Below are 17,128 nucleotides of genomic sequence, written 5' to 3'. Positions count from 1 at the left end.
GACGGTAATAATTACACTCCATTGAAAAAAGGTCCTCGGTAACATGCTGATACCCTCTTTTGTGGAGACTTGTGTTGGTAAAGCGGGACACTTAGTTTAGCATTCAAACCCATCATGCGTGTGGGCAAACAATGCATAACATTTATTCACACGTCTCTGTTTCATTCAAATTGCCACCCCGAACATTCATTTAGCTGTTTTGTCATGGTCTGTTGTCAAGGACACTCCTAGTGAATGAAAAAATGAGTCAGTAGTTAGATGGAAATGGAAGTAGACAGTACATGCACTTACAATAGAACAATAGAAAATAAATATTAAACTGTAAAAAGAGATGAATTAAAAGATGGAATATTGCTGTTTGATTCAAAACAAATGATCAGAAAATTGGTTCAAAACTTGTTTAATTAGTCCAGGGGTCTAGCCTTAATCATGTGGATTTGGACAGAAGGCCTCGTCCCCTTCTAGTCTTACAGCTTCTGTTGTTGTCTTTCATCCGTGGACTTATTATTTTTCGCTCTTGCCTCTACTCTTCCTTCCTTAACATTTTATTTTATATTTCACTTCTTTTTTTTCTCCTCTCTTCCCAGCAGCATGCATGTCATTTCCTGTAGCCCAATTAATATAAAATATGAGCTACCACTGCGGTTTCATGTACTTGTACATAGATATATATTCAATTATATTATTATGAATAATAAATTGACATCTCATTACTCTCTTAGCATTTTGATTCTTCGACTCACTGCTATGAGTAGGGACTTTTTGCTTTCTTTGTTTTGTTTGTTTTCTTTTTTTCTTTTTTTTTTGCTCACTCAATTCCCACTCAACCTGAAATCCCCCGTCCGACATCATCTAACACTCTCATGTTTCGCCGTAGCCTGTCGCGTTTTGATAAAGTTCAGGACACTGAGAGTAAGAGGACTGTTTGAAAGTAGAATTTAAATTATTGTTTAATAATTGTTTTAATGCCGGCTTCATCCATCACATTTGTCAGCATGTCCAACGTGAGGTTTTCTGGGTGAACTACACCAAGCTCTGACATTTCACCAGTCAAGACCGGTGTTTATTGTGCAACAGGCATTCAGCAGTAACACAAGACCAGTTGTTGTGAGTGGTTATCAACATTCTCACAATGAACTATCCATAAAATTAAGTGTCCCACTCAGCCTGAACCCACACCAAGTGTGTATTAAGGTATTTGTCAACGAGTTTAATTCCTCCTGTGGGCGCTTATAAGTGGATGCTACCGTATGACCAGATAATTAAGTCGTCTTTTTCATTTATGCTCAGTCACGTCCGATTTTGGCAAACATCTGCACAGCTGGTTAAAGCTTGACATAAAATCGCCAATATCCAAACTCCAGTTTCTACTGACAAATAAATGATCCAACATGAAAAATACCATAATCACAAGGTGTACATTTCATATTCATTCATGTAAATGGAAGAGGTAAAGAATTATTATTTTTTTATCACATACACAAATATTGTACTCTTTACTCCATTGTATATATTTGACAGCTGTTGTTACTAGTTGCTTTATGACGATTCTTCATACAAAACATCCTCTGAAAATATGATGCAACTAACCAAGACTATGCAAAGTAGTTCAAATCGGTCCACTCCGACCAACTGCAACAGCAGGCCTAAACGTGGCTAAAAGTTGTACTAATAGTACAAAAATAGTGGCTTAAGTTTTTATGTCTTACACTAATAGAGGCCATTTTTCTACTTTTGGTACTTTAGGTGAACTTTGCTAATAATACTCACACACTTCTACTTCAGTCACGTTTTCAACGCGGGACTTTTACTTGAAATGGAGCGTTTTTAGTGTGGTATTACTAGATTCACATGAGTAAAGAACTTGAACACTTCCTCCACCCCTGCTCTCTAATGTTTACAGAAGGCTTTTTTAAATCACCCTAGTTCCTTAAAAAAAAAAAAAAAAAAAAGAAGAAGAAAAGAAAAAAATCAAATCAAATCTGGTTTATGGACTGAATTTTTTAAAAAAAAGAGAAAAAAAGGAAGATAAAAAAACCCTTGAGTTGAACCATGTCATTCACACAGGGTCCTGTTACTGTGTAAAGTGCAGACTAAATAAAGTTTTTAGAATAGAATTGAATAGAACAGAATAAATCTTTGCCCCCCCCCCCCCCACACACACACACACAAACACAACAGTGTGCAGCTCTCTGGCATTATAGCCCACCTATAGGTCGCAATGGTGGAATCAAATGGCGGCTTAAATCCATCTCGTAAGAATGTGCGTGTGACGGCGGATTTTTTTCGCTCTCAGACAGGAAACGCGCCAACTTACAACTCGCAGTAAATAAGCGCGGTCGCCCGTGGTTACCGCTGCGGTCGCCGGGGCAACGCACACAAATAATGTCGGAGCGCGGTGACTCAGACCCCGGCGTCGACAAATATTTAGCTCATCCGAGCCGTATCGATAGTAACGCCGACGCGGAGGCAGTAAAATAAAAATGACGACACTTCTCGCTCAGCGATGCTTCGCCTGTTTCCATGTGGACATGACCATGAACAAAACAATTAAATAAATAAAAATAAGTAAATACACGGACCCAGTGTCTCCAGTAACAGGGATAAATACAAGATCATCTTTAGTGGTTGGACAGAGAGAGAAAAAAAAGAAAAAAAAAAACATCTTCACATACAACAGAGGCTGTAAATCTAATGGAGGGTAAACATCTGCCGCACTACACTGGGTGTGTTCGGTGGCGGGGTCCCGGGCCGCGGGGAGGAGCCGGAGGGGGAATTCAGACAGATGTGAAATAACGGCGCAGACATTCGATGCCTAATTTGGTTTCGCTGGGCGGGGAGCTGCTCCTGCGAGCTGCTAGTAAATCCAGTCAGGGAGCGGAGGGAGTTGCAATCCACGATTCTCCGCCGCTGTGGACATCCCCGGAGGACAGAGAACAGCAGCGGGCGAGCACGCAAGGTAACCAACGTTAAGGGTTTTTTTTTTTTTTTTTTTTTTTCGGCAAGGGCAAGTGTTTGGCGAGACGAGTACTGCGCGATTGTGCGAGGGGAGGAAAAAAAAAAAAAAACCGTTACTTCAGCTGCCGCTTGTTGAATCACGTTTACCTGCATGTCTCACGGCGAAAAGTGGGATACTGTCAGCAGCCGGAGTGCTTTTATTTTTTTTTTTTTTTTTACATGTTGAAAGACATTTTAAGTTCAAAAAAAAAAAAAAAAAGAGCTTTTATTCTGACATTGTCGAGCCCGCAGTTGGAAAGGTGCCATAAAAGAAAAAGAAAGAAAAAAAAAAACAGTTGAGAGTTTGAGAAAAACTTAGACATGACTTTATTTATCTCTAAGTTGCTGCTTGGTGAGTTCATAGCAACTTTTACGACACTTTTTTTTTTTTTTTTTTTTAGGATTTTCCACCACAGTACCTTTTGTGGCGTGTAACTTTCAGACAGTCTTCAACGGGGTGATGTTTTCACAGGTTGATTTCCCTCCCTGTGTATCTGTCTCTGTGCATCGGTTTGTGTTTAGTAGGCTGCGGTGTGGCGTGTGTGGTGGGACCAGGGTGCGGCAGGCGGCACACCCACCCTCACTGTCAATGAATGAACCTCTGCATGGAACTAAAACACAGCTGTCAAACTACTTTATGGGGACTTTTACCCTCTTTTTTTTTTTTTTTTTGCCGTGTGGCTATTGTGATTCACTTTCCTGGAATATTAAGACGCTGATTTAGTTTTTCACCAACAAGTTCCTCATTGTTCGTGTTCATTTAAACGAGGAGCTGTATCCTTCGCTGAGAGGATGTGGCGGGTCAGTCTGCCTTGAAAAAAGGTGATGACCCTTGAAAAATAATCAGTGTGTGTGTGTTTCATCAGGGAGATTTAGTATCTCAGGTTGGTGTAAATTCTGTATCCCATTGGTCTCTGGGCTGCAAAAGAAGAACTGCTTAATATCTGGGATTGTTCTGGTTTGAAAAGGGATCACAAGGGTATATTTTGCCTCAGTCTTCGAAAAACAGGCAACAGTCGAACCTTAATAAACAAATATACTAACGTTAAGCTCTGACTTCCACACACATGCACGCAGATTGGGGTGGTTTGCCGACAGAGCTTGTCTTGTGCTTGGCCCCGTGGATCTCCTGTAAGTGGATTACGGGTGAAATTGAGTTAGTGATGTTGTGTCATGACAACCAAACAAGCAGCGCTCATGACCTCTCAGCCAGAGACAAACACTTGTTTCCTGAATGTCTTGGCCTTATGATACTTGTGTGTGTGCGTGTGTGTGTGCCTGTGTGTGTGCGTGTGTGTTTGGGTGTGTGTGTTTGTGTGCAGAGCACACTCCCCTGCTGCTTGAGTGACTGGACACAGGAGTATGATGGTGTCACATCCTGTTTGCTGTCCTGTTGCAAGCCTGATGTGTCAACCTATTTTCAGCACCTCTTCCATTTGGGGAAGTGCCCCTGTTTACGTGATCCTGTCGTGTTTTCCATGCTGTGCTGTGAAAAGACACTTTTTCCACACTGAGCTCTTGTTGCTTTTTCTTTTTTTCTTTCCTCTGCCATTTTCCTCTCCCATTGCTTTCCTGACTTGATTCCATAAGCAGCAAAGTAATGGCGGCGGGAGTGGCGGGATTGATTTTTCCATTACGACCCTCTGTATATGTTTATTGTGAGTGGTTTACATGAAGCATAATTGGTACCTTGACTTTAAAGCTGGAGTGGGAGCATTGGGCTGGGAGGGAGAAATGGGGACAACTGTTGGAAAAGAGAGGGAGTAGTCGCCAAATGAGACTATGAGGAGGGAAGGAAGGAGAGGGAAAGAGAGGAAAGGAAAGGAAAGGGAGAGGAAAGGAAAGAACTTGGCAAATATGACAAAGTTACCAGTTGTTCACCAGCAGCCAGACTGTAGCACATCTGGAACACATCAGTAAGGTGGAAAATCTTACAAGAAATAAGGGAGGAGGGGGATAGAGACAGAGGGAGAGAAAGGAGGGCCAGCGGTGACTCACTCTTTTGCTATTCCACTCCATCACTGTGTATAAACTATGTGTCCCTCTGCGGCTGAGGCGCAGGGCTTCCCCCGTGTTCCTCCCTCCTTTCACCCCTCTCCTTACCCTCCCCTCCCTCTTGGCTTCATGTGAGTCATCCTGCAGGATTTTAAGGGTTTCTTTTTTCCATTTCTGTCTCTTTTTGCCATCTCCGTTATATTCATACCTTGCCACAGTCTAGCTTTTCCCCTCCCCACCCTTCGACTGCTTCACAGGCGTTTAATGGGACTGATGTAAACAGGCCTCTCCTCCTTGTTTATAACGGCCTCTCTGTGTAAACTGGGAACACGCAGTGCAGCACTCGTGGAGCCAAGTGGCCGATGGGTGTCAGGAGGAATGGGAGGGAGGACAGCCAGTGTGGTCAGAGTGTTCCTGCGCTGTAAAAATGTCCGTCTCGTCTTGTTGTTATCTGTCTCTTGTGGCTTAAAATCCTGTCTTTCTGAAAGCCCCCAATGCAGTTCAGCTGGTTTCAAGACTTTTTGTGATGCAAGTAACGAAAAATCTTGGCACGAGTGTTGAGTTCTTTTGTCACATCCAAAAATATTTTCCAGAAGTACTTTGTCCAGAGTTCGATAACAGAAAATGTTCAGGCAATGAACATCAGCTGTGGACAGTATTAGCCCCTCGGAATTAAAGAGCGAGAGCTTCTTTATATAGACGCCAGTCTGCCCCAACATTCAATACAAATCATCATAGAGGAGCAAGAGGATATCAGCTGCACTGTATTAATGGTAGAAGCATCATTAGGTCACAGTGCAAAGCAGCTGCAGAACGGGTTGCGGTTTGAGTAATTTGTCTCAACTGGAAATATCCCTCGCTGCCTTGCAATGGGCACAGCTGAACGCAACCATTTCACACCTGATACCTCACCTCTGGAGTTTGGTTGAAACACCAAGTGACTTATAATTTCGGCAAAGGGTTTTATAAAAGTGTGAAGTTGAATTTGCCACCGATTTGTCAGATTTTTAGCAGCCACGAAATCCAGCACCGAGAGTAGGGTGAACAAAAATCAAGCAAGCAGCAACAAAGCTTTTTATCCTGATCAACACTGGTCGGTTAAGCAAAGATATACCAAAACTAGTGATCAAATGACTGGTAAAACAGCTATTAATACAAATATTTTGATAATCCATTAATTATTTAAGTAATTTATCATCCAAATGTGCTTGGTTTCAGCTTTGCAAATGTGAGGATTTGCTGTTTTTCTCAACATGTTACCTTTGTCTCTCGGTAATTGTGATGTCAGTTTTCACTGTTATCTTACGAATCGAGCCCGGGCCAAAACATATTCCCCCCGTAAGCTTTAAAGTGAGACCGTGTAACTTTAGAAAAAAGTAACGGCACATTCATTCACTTGTGAGTGAAAAGTTTTATTCACAGGCAATAAATCGCGCCATTACTCAATTCAATAGACTCAAGGGTTTTATTGCTACACCCTAACTTGGTCTGGCATGACTAGTGGCTTATTTGGCTATTGTTAGCAAACCTAGGAGCGATATTGCTCTGTAACTTTATAACTCTTCTCCAATCTTGCTATTGTTACGTATTCTCACTTCAAAAGAGTACTGTATCTTCTCCTGAAACAGCCATTGTCAAAACTGTCATTAAATACAAGGTCCTCTCCAATAAAATCAATGTACAACTTAGAAAAACAATGTATTAAACATCATTTTGTTGTAAGTGTTGTGTTGACCCTAACCCAAACCTAATAGAACTGTAGAAGTATTCTGCTGTCTTTAAAGCCTCTGAAAACACGGTTTCAACCCTTAGTATATCGCTGTAACTTTAAATATTCATGACTAAATAAGCAAAAATTAGACTTTTGGAATAAAACATCCGTAGATATTTCCAAGTATTAAGTATTACTGAGAGTAAAAAACTCTTGTTGCTCTGAAGGGCGTGCCATCACTTTCTCCTACGTGACATAACAGGAACTGCTTTAACTTTGGCAGAAAATTTTTTCTGTTGTCGTAGAATCCCGTCACTTACAGTGAAAAGCTGATGAAGACAACAGATTTTCAGGGCCGTTAGGAGGCAGTTTCCATCAACAAAGCTCAGAATTTAAGACAGAGGTGCTTTACATTCAAAGGCTTGTTGGAAGTTAGGACGCTTTTGCAGTGCCGATGAGGGCTTTGGGAGTGGAACAAGTGAGGAGGGTCATGTTTAGAGCACGATGACAGACACACTGTAGGGTCGGTGGAGATTGTTGCGCCACACCCGTCGCTGAGGACATGGCCAGAGTGAAACCATCTGCACTCAGTGTGGGAATGCAGTTGAGAGAGCAGTCTGGAGTTTGCTGGGAGGCAGAAACTACCAGAGAAAAAGAGTCGGAGTGTTTACCAGATGATTTGACCAGATGTAAATATGCTGGGACGAGTGTGATCACAGTGCAGTCATTATTTGTGGTTTGAAATTGTGTTTTCATGGTTTCACTTGTTTCAACCACTCATAAAAATACAATGACAGCATTGTGTGTCTAAAGTGGTATGTAGGGGTATACAGGCTGTTTAAGGAGAATTGCAAGCTGTTGCCCTCATGTGGTCGTATCTTGTTCTTCATCTAAAAGGTCTTTCAAAATTTAAATAAAACTGTAAAAACTGGCCTGCTAATTCTTTTTATTGTTTTTTTTCTTGCAGTTCTTTCTGTCTGAGTAGCTGATGATAAAAGTCTGAGGAAGTGATTCCCAAAAGGAAATAAAGAATCATATCTCAAAGGAACCTTTTTAGCTTCTCTCATCACCCACTACCACTCTCATCATGGCTATAGTCCTCCAATCCAGCCCTCTCCTATGGACACGGTTGGCAGCCATGATCTTCTCCTGTGTGGCCTTCTCCGTGGCCGTGCATGGCGGCAATCTCCATCACGGCACCGGAGACTGGTGCATCTTCTGCTGGGCCTTCAGCTTCGCCGGGACTCTGCTCGTCATCCTGGTGGAGCTGTTTGGCCTTCAGACCAGAGCCCCTGTCTCCTGGAAGAACTTCCCCATCACATTCGCCTGCTACGCCGCCCTGCTCTGCCTGTCTGCCTCCATCATCTTCCCCCTCAACTTCCTCAAGGGATCCTCAGGGGGGAGTGAGGTCCACAACTACCGCATCGTGTCCACCGTCTTCTCCTGCCTGGCCACCATCGCCTACATAAGCGAGGTGAGCATCAGCAAGGCGCGTCCAGGCGAGGTGGCCGGCTACATGGCCACAGCCCCTGGCCTGCTGAAAGTCTGTGAAACCTTTGTGGCCTGTGTCATTTTTGTGTTCATCACTGACCCCGTGGTGTATGACCGTAACGATGCACTCAAGTACTGCATGTCGGTCTACTGCATCTGCTTCATCCTGTCGGCGGCCATCATCCTGCTCTGCATAGGTGAGTGCACCGGCTGCCTCCCCTTCCCGTTCGCCCGCTTCCTGTCTGCCTACGCCCTGCTGGCCGTGGCCCTCTATCTGTCAGCGACCATCGTCTGGCCCATCTTCAACTTTGACCCCAAACACGGCGGAAGGAAAGACAGGCCATCCTCTTGCACAGGCGGCATGGGGCTGTGTGGGTGGGATAAGCTCGTAGCGGTGGCTGTGCTCACTGCTCTCAACTTTGTCCTCTACCTGGCCGACCTGATCTACTCCACCCGCCTGGTGTTTGTCAGTGCTTGATGGAAGACAAAGGATGTTAGGCCAGCAGTATGCTCCAAATAAAAATTGAATTTGTCATGTTTTTAAAGACTGTCAAACTGCTGTCAAATACGTTGTTGTGAGCAAATGCGAGTGTACTCACTGGGTCTGTTTGTTTAATGGTGTCCACACCAGCGAGAGGAGCTTCTGGGTCACGATGGGAACAGACCGTGGAGTTATACCACAACTGGTTTAGTTTATTGAAGTACTCCATTTGAAATTTGCTTTGAAAATAAAAGGATTTGATTTTGCTATAGTTCTGGTAGAACAAAACAGTAGGAGAACAAGAAGTGGCCCACAGTACTTGTGTAATGATTGACTGAGGGTGTATCAGATGAAGATGTATTAGAGGCAGTGAACAGGTCTTTTCAAAGAAACTGACAAGTTCATCTAGCCAACCTGCATCCTCAGACCCAACTCTTTTGCTTTTTTGGCCCCAAAACTCACTTGCAAACCTGCCAAATTTGATTTTTTTTTTGTGAAGCATACTGCCAGCCTTAGGATCTTAGGAGAGGGGGAAGGGAAAGAGAAGAGGAGGAGGTTGAGGTCAATGGCTATGTTTACACGTACAATATTCCCTTACATTACTGACGCTTTCTGTTCATGTGTTGGATCATGTAAATGTCAACCACTGCTTCCAGTGACCTGAATAGACTCTTATCTTGATTATGAGAGGCCTGAGTGTGATTGCTAGGACATGTTGATATTACCCAAGATATTAAAACGCCTTTTTAACCATTATAATGGCAGAGCATGGCCCATTATAATACTTAAAATACACAATTATTTCATACACACAGGGATGCTTGTGATGTCTAGATATGAGTAAGCTATCAACAGAATCTCCCAAACGAGACTCTTACAAGAATACAAGCTAACACCCAAAATCCTGTTGTATGTGCATGTAAACATAGTCTGTGATTGCAAATGATGAAAAACCAAAGTAAATGGCGGCTTATTATTGTCTTTTTGTTTGATTTTCTTTGCATAATGTATATGTCAATGCTCTTGCCTTACGTTTGTGTTAAATTTGATTTCAGTAATAAAAAGACTGTCAAGCAGTGTTTCTGTATTTAACTGCTAGAGGACGAAACGTAGAAAAAAAATTGAATACCAGCTGTACGGAGCCAAGAAAATATTCAAATGCCGTACGATTGGAAATCCAAGATTTCAAAGACAGTTCACTTTTCGCTGTGTTTTTTGATGGTTTCTTTAAAGTGATTGATTGTTTCGGTTTCCCAGCAGTACGCAGTGCAGCTGTTCGGGTTGTATCCTTCATCAGTACTTTTTACACGGCTCCAATGTTTGACCCCCTTGACTTGATGTAGTGCAAAAATAGTTTACATGTTAAGATGATTGCTAAGCTAGCTTTTTGCTCCTTTTATAAGATATTTGTATCTGTATCTGCAAGCTACAATCATATGGCAAGAATATAAATGTGGAAAGAACATATGCAAGATTGTGGATTTAAAAAACAAGTATGGTTAAAGTGCACTTAATAGTAGTATTTTCTTGGTGTTTAATGTCCCGGTGTCTCCAAATATCATAGCATCTATTAACACCAAACTCACACCACTAAATTCACACACATTCATGATTGGGTCTATTGGTTTAGTACTGCTGTAAAAACACTCAGAGAGACCAAAGTAGATCCTCTCTATATCTAGATGTTTTTATATTCTCAAACCTTTTTATATTTCACTGTTCATGTTTCAAGTGTGCTTGCCACATCAGTGTTGTAAGGAAAGATAACCCAGGGTTTCAATAAAACCACATGGTATACAGATGTTTGTGTGTGTGGTTGTATTATTTTATGCCTTTGTTTGATTAAAGGTGTCATATGATCCACTTTCATTAATTTTCTTTTTTAGTTTTTAATCACAGTAGGGGCGCGGCTCTAGGCTTGTCGGTAACTGTTGGTTGGTCTGTCCGCCACTTTGGCATGGACTGAATTACCTCAACAGCTGTTGGATGGACTTTAATTTGCCAAACACTTTGGTTTATGACGGGATACGGGCATTGACATTCCCAACAGAAATGTCGGCATGCTGACGCGCTAAACTAAGACGGCGCTCACGGAAAGGATGACCTGCTGAGCATTAGCACGTCAGCATGCGGGCTTTGACAATACCTCGGGGAGCTTGCACTCCAGCAATAAAAATCCAAAATGGATATAAAACATCATCAGTGATTAAAAAAAAAAAAAAAAGAAACATGTTTGGCTTACTGGAGCCATAAGTTTAAAGAGCAACGGTCTCACAGCTTGGAGGGAGCACACGAAGCAGCGTAATCTGGGTGACAGAAAATGTGGAGGTAGCCCACAGAATCTGACACACCTGCTGCCCATGAGCCTGCTTATTGGTTTGTGGCTCTCACCTGAATGGCTAATGCCCCTGCATGGTCCTGGAGCCCCCTTACTACAAAGTGATGCAAAGCTGCTGTATTTTAAATAATGATACTGAAGTAAATGACGGATGGTTACGTAAAATGTTTGTTAGTGCTGCTGGTACCGCTGAGGATCAACACCATATTTTGCAGCTTCGTGTTGCTGTCAGACACTTGAACTCACTGTTTTCGGTTCTCTAGGCAAGCAAAACCAAAACAGACCCTCTTTGTCAAAAACCATGGGCTCCCGGCACAGGCACTAAAACACAAGCTAACTGTACGCTACCTGCCTGGATCTATTAAGGCTATGAGAGCTGACAATAGTGATTTGAAAACTCCCTGTAAGTGGTCTGTATATATGTAAAACTTTACATGTATGCAAATGAATTCACATTTTAAAAAAAAGCGAGCAAGCTGATTGTTTGAACTGAAAGTAAACTGACTATAAATCAGCTGCATCTACTCAATGCACACGATTTGTATTCCACCTTGTACTTTATCTCTCGCCACATTTTTTTTTTTTACTTTCCCTACCTCCTACCTTCATGGACAGATTCCCTCCAGCTCCATGTGGATCCCGGGACTACCCCCAGGGGCTTCAGTGAATCTCAGGGCTCCAGGTCCTTGACAGTCAGGATCAGAGTCCACTTCGGTTCCGATCAACTTTGGGGGGGAGGGAGTGGAACATATTCGACATTTCAGTCGCCTATAAATCTATGGCCAGGACAAGAGGTGGCAACGACGTCCAAATAAATAAAAATAAATTCAAATTTTTTAAATGGTTAAAAAGAAAAGCAGAAATACTCACATTTGAGAAGCTGGAACCATGACTAATAATTTCAGCTCTACTTGTATTTACTGTTTGATATTTTAATTTATGACAAAGTGTCACATATTATAAGATCTTCATACTTTTTGTATGTAAAAATTTTAATCTTAATCTCTCCCAATGGGATATTTGTGCCCAGTTAGTCCCAGAGGAAGACAGAAAAGTGTCGCCTGTGGGATTTTGAGGTTGAGAATTAAATGTATATTATATGTTCTGCATGAGCATTTTCTCATCACCTTCAAATTAAGTTTTTTTACGAAAGCGTCTGCTGGAAATCCCTCTTTTTGATATGACAGATGAATGTAGATTATACATACAAGGCGTTTTACTTTTATTAACGGCTTATCATAAACGTATGGGGGTGCTGCTCTTGTGGCGACCCAGCAGCAGGTGCTGTTGTGTGTTTTTACGTTTTTTTTTTTGTTTGTTTGTTAGTTTGTTTGTTTGTTTTTTAAATAACGCTAAGCTTGTCAAGGTGGACCAGCAAGGTGATGCAGCAAGCTCAGCCTCGAGGCATTTATTGTGACAGGGTCATCAGTAAGGCCAGGATGATTCTTAATGGTCCCGCCCACTTCATGAGGAGTTTGACATCCTTCCTTCAGGCTGCCGCTACTGGATGCCGAAAATAAATCTCCCCTTTACTGCTGTCGGCATTGAAAGACTGAATCTCTTATTTTAATGGAGACTGTCACACCTGCACTTCATTTTACCAGGAACTGCACTTTATTTAGCTCTAGATATCTGCCATTGGCCTTAATCTTATCTTTAACTTTTTAAGGCCAAGGATAGTGGTGTTTCTGGCATTTCTATTTTTGGTTTGATCTGCTGCTTGTTTAAACACTTTCATTGGCAAATATATATTTTTAGATATTATTCTTTTATCTATATACCGTATATTTTATTGCTTTTGTGCCCCTCATTGTTAGTAGTTTCTGTTCATCGTCATCAGTGTTTGCCTGTGACCTGCATGCAAACCACATTTCCTCTGGGATAATAATAAAGTTGAAGTAGGAGTTGAAATATGAGAGCGGTACATGTTATACCGCCCGCCTTTCCTTTTGTTTTTCCCTTACATTTGTATGTAATTGGTGTTTTATAAGACCTTGTGGGCTGGATACCTTTTGGGGTATGACACTTAAACAAAAAAATAATCACTAATTTTATCACAGAGCTCAGGTCGCATCTAATGAGCCTGTGTGCCCTGCGTCTTTAGTTTATGTGCTTCTGGGTGTCAAGCAGAAAAGGAATAAAAAGAGAAACCAGATAGCAAAGTGGCAGACAGTATATATCTGAGTATAATCCTGTTTCCTCTACTTCCATTTTTTTCCAAATTTTGATCAGGTTTCATGATATGCATATGTGCAACATGTGATTTAAATGTCTTTTGTGGTTCATTTGTGTACATTTGAGGTTATGTATTATATAACACGTCATGGGTGTCATCTAAAACATGTGATATAATACAATGTCTCTCTTATTTTGATGATAAACATCAGTCACATGCTGCTGACCCCTGGAGTGGACATGCTATGGATTGAATCCCAGCTTTTCCCCTTAATTCGACATGTTTTCCTCTCCTACTACTTAATGAAAAACATTTACTATTTTCCCTATGCCCTTGTACACTTAAAAGAAAATTCTGGCAAGATTCGAACTCTGCTGGCATGAGGTTAATTTGCACTGCTTTTGTTTGTTTCAAATCATTTCTCCTAAGCTTTGCTACTGTTATATATACAGCAACGTGCTGTGGGGAGCGGTCTTCCTACTCTCCTTAGGTAACTAAATTAATTCTTGGCCTTCCCACTCTGACCCATAAAAAGAACAAAGAGTTTAAGTCATCAGCGATACAATAGCTCGATACAATCTCAAATGAAAGAGGCCACAGAAAGAGCTCCGTCTCATACACAGCATTGTGTTTCCACTTTTAAAGCGGATGTGTTGTTCTCAACGCAGCCAAGAGTAAACTGTGGAACAACAAGCACTTGAATGACAACCAATTACAAATAGACACACAGATGTGCCGGGCGCTTGAAAAGGCCGAACATTCCTTCAGAGCTCATGTATCCTGATCTTCCCACAGAAAGAGCTTGTAGCTTTCTACTTGGCTTGAGTCTGATTACTAACCTCATCTCTCGCCAAGCCGTGAGTCTCAATGGCAAACAGCTGTGCAAGCTGTTTGGGAGTAAGACGTGAGGCAATTCTGTTGGATTGTTTCCAACTCTTGTTTTATTTCCACACATTTGTGTCATTTTAACCTTACATTGACCTTTGACTGTGCCGCAGTATGTCGCTTCCAGTATAGGATCCCCCAGTATCTACGTGTTTTAAAGAGGAAGTCCAGTCAGTTAATTCATCATGGGGAGGACTGCTCAGTCTGTGAAGAGACAAATGGTGGATTTACTGGGGGTCATGCGCTGGACTATTACTTGTCTTGGCGGAGTTACGCCCAGGAATTTCTGCTGGTTGTCTGGCCATGTCACGGATATGACAACACTGTGGGAAGACACTGCTCCTGTTCAAGAAATGGCCACACACATGACCCCCAATAAAACTACAACTTGTTCTTTTTTCACAATGTTTTTGTATGGATTAAACAAACAAGACATACTATGGTGGTTAGTGAGCTTTAGAGGTGCTGGAAAATAGATTTGGCTTCCCTTGGAGAGAGCCAGGCTAGTTGTTTCCCCCGTTTTCAGTCTTCATGCCAGCCATGAGAGTAGCAACAATCCTCTCTACTGATCTAACTCTCAACAAGATGTTGAGATGTTCAACTGTTTCTTTAAACCTGTCTCTTGTGACATGATCGGAATTCATGAATGAAAAAAATGGCTGTTTTATCTCCATACACACTGTAGATTGTCTCTCTGGGGGTGCTACAGTATAAACATGCATTAAATTATTCCAATAGGATTAGTCTGTGTTATCCGCTAATACTGTTTTAAAATATCTGTATGAAGAAATCTCAACCAAATTCTGGTTAGCCACACATAGGCTAAAATATAGCATATGCATTGAGGGGTATGAATAAAATTAGCAGTAGCATCTTTTTGCGTTAAAAGTATATCGGTAATACAAGTAGGAATAGGTGCATTGGTATTAGCTACACCGTTAGTAGTATTAGCGTTAGAAGGCTATCGTTGTATTAGCAGTGGTCCGTTAGCATAAAGATGCCTTTAGTGTGTTGTAGTGATAAAGGGTCGGTTCATCCGCAGAAAAACGTATTTGCTCACCTATCTCTTGTGGTATGTAGCCGTTCAGATACTTTAGTTTTGGTTTATTTATCCAGGTCTTGAGATATTTGTTTCTAAAAGTTCCTGTTTTAAAATCCAGGTATAATGTTATGGATTATTCGTAGTAATTGGGACAATTATTCTGGAAACAGAAGCTCCCGAATTTTTAGCCATGGCAATATCGGCAGGTGGGCTTGTCAGTCCAAATTTGGTTCAGACTGAAATATCTATTAACTCTGAATATGTATTAATATTTGATAGCCACCGAATGGATAGCAAATAGTAGATAGAAATTTTGTACAGATATTCATGGTCCCCATAGGATACAACGAATCCTGTTTCGGTGATATTTGGTTCATGACCAAATACCTGCAAAACTAAGATGGTAAACATGATAAACATTATCCCTGCTTAACATCAGCATGTTAGCATTGTCATTGTGAGCGTGTTACCATGCTAATGTTAGCATTTAGCACTAAGTACCGCTGTGCCTAATTACATTCACAAAAACAATCATAATACATATATACAGTATAAATATATATATATTCAATATGATATTTTTCTACTGAGTCTTTTGGATAATGTTAAATGTAAAATTAAACTTAAAAGTCTTGAGATATGAACAGAGATATGAACAGGTGTAAACTTTTACAGGTATTTTATCACAGAGCTGCGGTCAAATGATAATTTGCATTTGATAAGAAAGGTCCAACCGGGTTCAGTTGTAGTAAAATGAAATGACATTTGGTTTTGACGGTCAGCAGTTGTCAGTCATTGCCTGTCGAGCCCGGCTCACACTGATCTCAGTGCCCCGTCGCTCTCAGAGGACGAGCCGATTTAAGGGAGTGGGTGGGAACTGCCCAGATGGTACAAAAAGTAACCCAAAGCGGATTTTCACACAACCAGTCAAATAAAAAGTGTCCCTGGTCCTTAGCAGTTGGTGTTAAACTGATACATTTAATGTCTCTAGTATTATTATTAGTGTTAACTCAGTTGGTATTCCTGGTTGTTGGTAACCGAATTTGTGTTATTAGTGTTGACATCGTTTATTAGCATTTTAAAGCATGAGTTAGTGTATCAGAGTTACTAACAGTATTATTGAAGCAACATTAGTAGCAGTAACCCAGTAGAATTGTCAGTGTTTTTATGGTAAAACAGTCTGTACACTGTATTAAGTCACATTAACAGCAGGCAACAGCCTAACTGCTATGTCCTGCTTCCACATACCTCAGTGATCCCATAGTTAGCTTGTCTTTTGGGACTCTGGCTTCCCAGTGACTGAGGCTAAGTTTAGGTGTAAAGTCCTTTGAGCTCTTTATCTGAGGGCCTTTCCATTAAACGTCCATTTGGCAGCTGCTGTATGAACCTGTATGCGTCAGTCAGGCCGACCCAGAGGACTCACTGTCAGATGTTTGAGATTATACCTCCCCCTGGTGAAACTCTGAGTGATTTCATGCTGTAACGCATGTGGATAGAAGAGTGCCACACGTTCCCAAATACCAATACAAGAAATAATGATGTAAGAAGCAATTGGGCATCTTCGGGAAAGATGAGGGTTTTTTTTATTACCGTATCAGATTCTCGAATCGAGGTATGAAAAAAGCTTTTGAAGCATTTCCTGGCGCAGTAAGTATCTTAATTGAATTTTGAGTAAGTCATTTCGCAGTGTCAAGTCAGGGTGACCTTGCTTGTCTACTCATGGGCTGGGAAACTTTGCTATACAAAAAAATCAAACGACAAACAAAAGTTGTTTCCCACAATTACAAGAAGAGTCAAAGAGATCGATTCTTTCCAAGTATTAATAAGTAGTATACTGGAGAATATCATGATACCAAACGGCACCACAGTAAATGGCCAAAACTATGTAAACATGCCTGTCCACATACTTTTGTGTGCTGGTAGTAGTTTGGGGCTGTTTTTCATGGTTTGGGCCAGGGCCCTTAGTTTCAATTACGTGGAAGCTTAAAATTTACAACACACAACATATTTTA

General features: G+C 41.3%; 1 protein-coding gene across 1 annotated transcript; it reads left to right on the top strand.

Moving 5' to 3' along the window:
- The first annotated feature begins 2,763 nt into the window (after positions 1 to 2,763).
- myadmb (myeloid associated differentiation marker b) lies at positions 2,764 to 10,477 on the top strand. Its single transcript, XM_040144198.1, has 2 exons — positions 2,764 to 2,959; positions 7,671 to 10,477. Exon 2 carries the CDS (start codon positions 7,791 to 7,793, stop codon positions 8,670 to 8,672), a length of 882 nt encoding a protein of 293 aa, XP_040000132.1. The 5' UTR covers positions 2,764 to 2,959; positions 7,671 to 7,790; the 3' UTR covers positions 8,673 to 10,477.
- The last annotated feature ends 6,651 nt before the right edge of the window (positions 10,478 to 17,128 follow it).

This window comes from Xiphias gladius, chromosome 14 (genome assembly GCF_016859285.1).
Source record: "Xiphias gladius isolate SHS-SW01 ecotype Sanya breed wild chromosome 14, ASM1685928v1, whole genome shotgun sequence".
Lineage (NCBI taxonomy): Eukaryota > Metazoa > Chordata > Actinopteri > Istiophoriformes > Xiphiidae > Xiphias > Xiphias gladius.
Note: the sequence above shows the minus strand (reverse complement) of the source record. Positions and strands in the feature narration are given on the sequence as shown.